The sequence below is a fragment of the Lynx rufus genome, unplaced genomic scaffold (assembly GCF_022079265.1).
Source record: "Lynx rufus isolate CCGP_SWC_20201006 ecotype Redwood Valley unplaced genomic scaffold, mLynRuf1.p SCAF_19, whole genome shotgun sequence".
Lineage (NCBI taxonomy): Eukaryota > Metazoa > Chordata > Mammalia > Carnivora > Felidae > Lynx > Lynx rufus.
The window spans coordinates 23,457,681-23,464,159 of NW_025814833.1; the positions used below are offsets into that span (position 1 = coordinate 23,457,681).

The 6,479-nt window shown below is 59.1% G+C and overlaps 1 protein-coding gene across 1 annotated transcript; it reads right to left on the reverse strand.

The window, feature by feature from the left end:
• Positions 1-210: 210 nt before the first annotated feature.
• On the reverse strand, positions 211-5,883 carry APLN (apelin). The gene is made up of 2 exons (XM_047081796.1): positions 5,817-5,883; positions 211-377 (listed from the first exon to the last, which is right to left on the reverse strand). Exons 1-2 carry the CDS (start codon positions 5,881-5,883, stop codon positions 211-213), a joined length of 234 nt encoding a protein of 77 aa, XP_046937752.1.
• Positions 5,884-6,479: the final 596 nt, after the last annotated feature.

Consider the following 6,479-nt stretch of genomic DNA (forward strand, 5'->3'; position numbering starts at 1 on the left):
CCTGAGGTGTAAGCCCTCTCTGGGCCTTGGTCTCCATGTCTGTAAAAGGAAGGTCTAAGATGGGTGTTCTGTAAGCCCCTGTATTATGTGTGGGGCTGGAACTTCTTGGGACAGGTGTCTGCCAGTGATAAGCAGCAGGGCCACCAGGCTTCCAGGCTGTCGCTCCCTGCTCCTTCCACTGCCCACTGACCAGAGGCTCAAGTACCTGCTTCAGAAAGGCATGGGGCCCTTGTGGGAGAGGCGCGGCCGCTGGCGGCGGAATTTCCTCCGACCTCCCTGCCATGGCCCTGGTCCGTTCCTCGACCCTCTGGGCTGCACCAGGTGGCGGACATTGCTTTCCTCCAGCCCATTCCCATCAGAAGGCTGCAGCAGGGGCCCTGCAGGAAGAAGAAAGCCTGTTAGCCAGGAAGGCTGATGCAAATGGACAGGGGGCCATGGGCTCATGGTAGAGGGCAATCTCTTCATGAGATAGTACTCATCAAAGCTTTTCTTTGTTTTTATCTTCTATCTTGGTGAACAATTTGCAATTTTTACACTGCCCTGGCTACTACTCACATCTTGCGATTTATGGAGCTCACTTTATGTCCTTTGGCAGCTCTCTCATGTTTCTGGCAGGTGCAAACATATTCTTCATTTAAAACATCATTGTGGGGTACAGTTTGGGGCATATGTCTATACTTGGTTAGGGCACAGCAAGCAACAACCCCCCCCTCCATTGTACCCTTGCAATTGATACACTTAAAACATTTCAAACATACATTTCAATGACATGACTCCCCCCAGCACCATGTACCCATCACCCAGATTCCACAGTTCTCCAGATGGAGTCACATATGCTTTAGTTATCCCCTTTCTTTGTGAAGCATTCCATAGCAAATCCAGAACATCATGTCACTGTGCTCCTACATCCTTCAATATGCAGGTGACCCACTTTTGAGTACTCAAGATCTCACACCTCACCCCTGGGCATCTCATCAGTGTTTAGGCATCTCACTTGCTCCTTGTGATCTCCCTGTGGGTATGGCTGGGTGGGGGGTTGTCTCTGGCTCTGTGTGCCTTAAGCTGGGTTCCATTCAGTTTATGACCAGATTTAGAGACCAAAATATCTTATATGAATGAATGAGTGAACCACTGAGTGAATGGTCACTTGAAGCAGCAAGTGTGTGCATCAGGAGGGGTGTGGTCTGCTGCAGCTGGCCCCCCCACCAGATGCCCCATCTCCTTTCATCCCCAGATCACACCCCTACCCTGTGTCTGATGTAAACCCCTTCCACTTAAATCCCAGTTGGCTTCTCTTCTGCTCTCTAGGGCTCTGCTCTATATCTGTCCACATCTGGCTTAGAGTAGAAGCCTCCTGATGTCAGGCCAAGCCCTGACGATAGAATCCAAGTGGTGCTGGGTGTCATTAGGCACAGTGAGGGAGAAGGCACGTGGGCCGGCTCTCACGAAGGCTGCAGCACACCCAGGGAAGGCAAGCTTGCACTCCAGAAACAAGCCTGACCTCTGGAAGCAGGCAGAACAGGGAGATGAGAAAGTGCTGGGCAGAAGGCAGACTTGCGGGGAACTTGTGCAACGGCCAGTCCAGGGCTGGCCTGCAGAAATACAGCCTCTGAGGTCAGTGATCACTAATCCCAGTCTCTCTCCTCCCACACCACCGGGTTCGCCCTCAGCTATGTCCCTGCCCCTCAAGCCCCACTTCCATCCATCCAGGAATCCCCACAACTAGCTCACAGTTTCCATAGAACCACCCGTTGGCTGCTAGCCCCCCAGTCATACCCCTGGCGGCTCTTCCTTTCCCTCCTCCTGCCTCCAGCATCCCCATGCTCTAGTTCCTCTGTTGCCTCCTTGGCTCTCATGATTCCTCCTCCCTTTGCACACAATTTCCAGGCATTTATCCTCCTCTTGGGCCAAAAGCAGGCGAGGTTTGTCCTTTGGGCCCTCTCCACCCAGGCTCCTGGGGCCAACCTCAGCTGCTTCAGCTTCTGCCCTGTGTTTTGGGGTCCCCTCAAGGTTCTTCCTGACCACTGAGGTGGGTAAGAATGAAGCTGATAAGGAGTCAGTACCAGAGAAACACTCAGGACAGGAAGGACTGTGGTGAGGGTGTGGCCAGGCACAGGGAAGGACCTGAGGGGTCTTGATAATGTGAGGCCTTGGTTCCTGAGTCCATGTCCTGGACTACTGGGGCTGGGGTGGGGGTGGGGGGACGATGGCACAAGTTATAGCCCCAGGGGTATAGCGGGCATGGAGAAGAAAGGCAAGGTGCCTAGATGGGGAGGGTGTCATCTCCAAGTATTCAGCACCCAGGACTATGCGTGTTGGGGGCAGTAAGGAAGGGGGGATTAGGGGTGAAAGGCCCTAAGTGGGGGGAGGTCAAGAACCAGGATGGGGAACAGGGATGCTGGCTCAGACTCTGGCCAGGGAGACATCTAGACTCCAAGCCTGCAGAGAAGAACTACTTTGAGCCAGACCCCAGAGAGCAGCCACCCAGAAGCCCCTGGCACATTGCATCCCATCAGGTGGGGGGGGCTCACTGTCTTCTTTGTAGCAGGAAGTCTGCAGCTCCTCCCACACCCTGATCCCATCACCCACCTGTTTCCTACTTTTGATTCTGAGTCTGGCTCACCCTAAGATAAGCTGACACCTGAAACCCGGGCTTTATCCTGTCCAAACGGACATTTGAAGGCTGCTGATTTTCATCACTGCAGAGGTCCTGCCTGTACAAAAGAATTCCCCTTTAGAAATGGCGGCCATCCACAGTGCACTTAAATATTTTCTTCCAACTCATTTGCTACTTAAGGGGAAGCTGGGGCAACCCCCCAAAGAATCTGAAGCCTAGAGGAACTGGAGCCATTGCTCTCTGAAGCACCATCAGAACAGGGCTCCAGCATCTCTGCACTGAGAACTGCGGTCAGGGGTGAACAGGATTTGATTTTCATGTAACCTGAACTCTAACCCTGCCAGTGCACAAAGAAGTGCATGTGACTTTTCAGGAACATGCCAGCCTCACCAGGAATGAGGCACCTGTTTTTCCTCTTGCCGTCCAGCCTATCTTATGATTGCTTTAAAAGTCCACACGAGTGCTCTGCTGGCGACTCACTGGGTGTGTCCTCTCCACTGCTCTGTGGTACCACAGGTACCTCCCTGATGAGGCACCCTTCCTTTGTCTGCCCAGCTCTCCACCCCAGTGCCCTGAGCTATCTTCCTGGGCCAGTTTTGCTGCCCTTGGACGCATCACACTCTGGCAGCTTGGCCCTTCACTTCACTTGCATTAGCCCTTCGCCGGAGAGGCCTGACTCAGGTTACAAGAGTGCTTGGCACTTAGGAACTGGGGATGGGGTGCAGATGCCCCTTCTCTGAGAGTAGGCTATCCTCACTCACACTATCACGGTGACTGCAGGCTTTGAGTTAGGGCTCAGGAGGAAGAGGGGGAGGAGGGGGAGGGGAGAAGGAGAAAGAGAGGTGCTCAAAGACCAAGGGACACTTGGCCCTGGCCCGGCAGTTCTCAGACTCAGAAGACAAGGTGTATCCCAGGTCAGGAGGCACTGAAGGAGTCTGTGTGTGTCTGGTGAGGGGAGGGCAGGAGGACATTCCAAGTCAGTACAGAGTATATTGTGGAGGAAGCAAGGTTTTCAGGCCTGGGACTTTGGAGACTTTGGCTGGGGAGAGCATGCAAGTCTGGGCCAACGGCAAGGTGGTTTTGGGTCCCTGTTTCTGATCCAGGATAGGAAGCAGGAGGAGCCAGGCCATAGGTACCCAGACCCTTGGCTGGTGGCCACCTGCCCGGAAGTGCCCCTCCTTGGCTCCAGGAGATGTCATGGAATGGAAAAGGCACTGAGAACCTTAGAAGTGTCCAGTGCTAGGCTTAAGCAAAATGTGAGGGTACTAAATTTACCCAAACAAGGGCATGAAGACAGATGGCCTAATGAAGAAGGGTGAATTAAAGCAAGAGGTGACAGGGTCTGGGCCAAAACACAATGTTACTTCCCCCTTGAAACTAGCTGTCCTGTTCCCTTTACCGGCTGGATCCTGAAAGGGTTCTAGTGGTAGTCGGTTGCCCAAGGGTCTCCCCATAGTCTCTTGGGGGAGCACCAAGTATGTAGATCAGAAAGCCCCAGATTTCTCTGGGACACCCTCTCTGCACCCACTCTTTCTTCCCTGAAGGCACCACCTTGGACTATTTGCCAGCAGTGGTGTCATGCGGGTGTCTTGTCTTGCCAACTGCGTTGGATAGCAGGCTCCTGGAGGGCAGGTCCATGTGGTGTCCCTCATTCATACCTTTTGCTCTCTGTTTGCCTGCCTGACAGGGATTTCTGAAGAAAAGCCCGGCTCCTTCTTACCAAGGAAGAGGCTGACCCAGCACTTGGGTCCTGGAGAAGAAGACACTGGACAGCTAGCTGAAGACAGGGGGTGACAGAGCCAACCATTGCACCTTTCTGAGAAGCCAGGCAATGCTCCCAGGGCCAGGGCAGTGCCAAAAGGCAAGAGCAGAGAAAGGAGGCAGCCTACAAAGGGAGAGAGGTAGAGCCCTGCCAGGCCCCTCAGAGGCTCCTGGGCTGCAGGCCATCCTCCTGCTCTGGAGGGTCTGGAACTAAGTAGGGCCCCATGCCCTTCCTCTAGCAAACCTGCTGTCCTGCCCTCTCCTTCCCTCTGCTCCCACCTTTCTGTGACTCCAGCCCTGGCACTGGCATTAGTCCACCTGGTCTTGGCCTTCCCCTTCTGTGGTGCCAGGCAGGCATCAGTGACAGCCAGATCACAGGACTGTGGCAGCTGGAGGTGGGAGCTGACCGCCCCAGGAGACACTGACGCACAGGGGACAAGCAGCCTGGGCCGGGGCTGCCAGGGCATCTGGGGAAACCAGGTTTGGGGAGGGGAAGGGAGCACCAGCGCCAAGAATGCCAGGTGAGGGGCGGTGTGTGGTGCGGGTGGGGGAGAAAGGACTCCCCGCATGGAGGTGTCAGGTCAGGTGCCTGGAGACACGGGGACTGAGGTGAAGCCTGCCTGGGGCCGAGTAAAGGCCAGGGCCAGGATATCAAAGGAGTCCCCGGGGTGTGGAGGAGTCTGCGAGGAGGGCCTCTCGTGCGGCAGCAGGAGAACAGACCAGACAGGACCTTGGGGAAAGGGAAGAGAAGAGCTGCCTGGCCTGGCCCTGCCTGGCCGGCCCCGGGGAAGCCTGCCTCCGCTCCCATGCAGGCTGGAAGGAGCAGCAGCTGGGCTCCACGCCGCCGCCCCCGCCGCGCGCTCCTGCCTATGCAACAAGTGTCACGTCTGCATCTTGGCACATCATCCCCAGTGGCCCGCGCCCCAGGACCGGCGGTTGGCCCCTAACCTCCGGGGGCCGGAAAACCTTCCACTCGGGAGGCCAGCCCACCAGGCTCAGTCAGGTCGGTTCCCTCCACTGATCCCCGGGGAGCAAGACGGTCGCCCCCCCCCCCCGCCCTACATACACCCTCCACCACGCGGGGTGCAGGCCGCGGGACCTGGGGCGCACGCCAGCGGCCCTGAGCTCTTCGGACTTCGAGGGGCCGCCGGGAGGGGCAAGGCCCCGGGCGGGTGATGCCCCCGAACCAGCCAGGCACCCCCCCTCCCCCGCGGAGGAAGCGGTCGGCCCGGCCGGCCGACGGGTCCCTGGCCCAAGGCGCCCTGTCAGTCAGCCGGTGGCCCGGCGCGGCCGGCGCGTGGCTGCTCCCGCTGGGCTCGCGCCCGGTCCCGGGAGGAGGAGAGCGCGCGAGCTGGGGGGCGGAGGGGAGGGAGCGCGTCGGCTGCGGTCCCGGAGCGCGGCGAGGGGCTCGCGGGCGAGCGGCAGGGCACGCACTCACCTCCACACGCCGCGGTCAGGGAGAGCCAGAGCAGCAGGAGCGCCTGCACGCACCGCCGCAGATTCATGCTGCTCCTCTGCCGCCGCGCGGCAGCCGGGGGCCAGGGGGCGGGGAGGCCGGGGAGACCGGGCGGGAGGCGAGGCGAAGCGAGGCGCGAGCCGCGGATCGTGCGTGCGTGCGTGCGGGCGCTGAGCTCGCCTGGCTGCCGGGCTGCGCCGCGGGCTGGCCGGCTGCCGCGCTCGCTCGCCGCCGCCTCTCCGGCAGCTTCCCTCTCCCGCCGCCGGACAGCGCCGCCACACTGGCCTCAGCGGGCGGCTTCGGGGACGGCGGCGAGCTCTTTCCAAAAGGCTGGCTGCTCGGCCGCGGCTCCGACTGCCCGTGGCCCAGGCTGCCAGCGAGAACGCTCCCCGCTCACTCCAGGGGCTGCATTTTGTAGCTTGTGGCTTGGCCGCGAGCCCACTTGGTCATGTGGTCATCTGGAGGGCTGGAGGGCTGGAGGGGGGGCAGGAAGAGAGAGAGAGAGAGAGAGAGCGCGCAAGCCTCCCGCACCGCCCCCCTCCCAGCGCACACTGTGCGGCCCCAGCCAGGGCGCGAGAGGGAACCTCGAGGTGGCCCCACAACAAAGGCGGCACCGCTGCTCCGACAACCCACAACCGCTCCTGG

Bases quoted from the DNA above. Each gene is read 5' to 3' on its own strand.
- APLN (XM_047081796.1), bottom strand. From the start codon at position 5,883: ATGAATCTGCGGCGGTGCGTGCAGGCGCTCCTGCTGCTCTGGCTCTCC. The intron at 378-5,816 runs GTGAGTGCGTGC...TTCTTCCTGCAG, and splicing joins CCTGACCGCGGCGTGTGGAG to GGCCCCTGCTGCAGCCTTCT.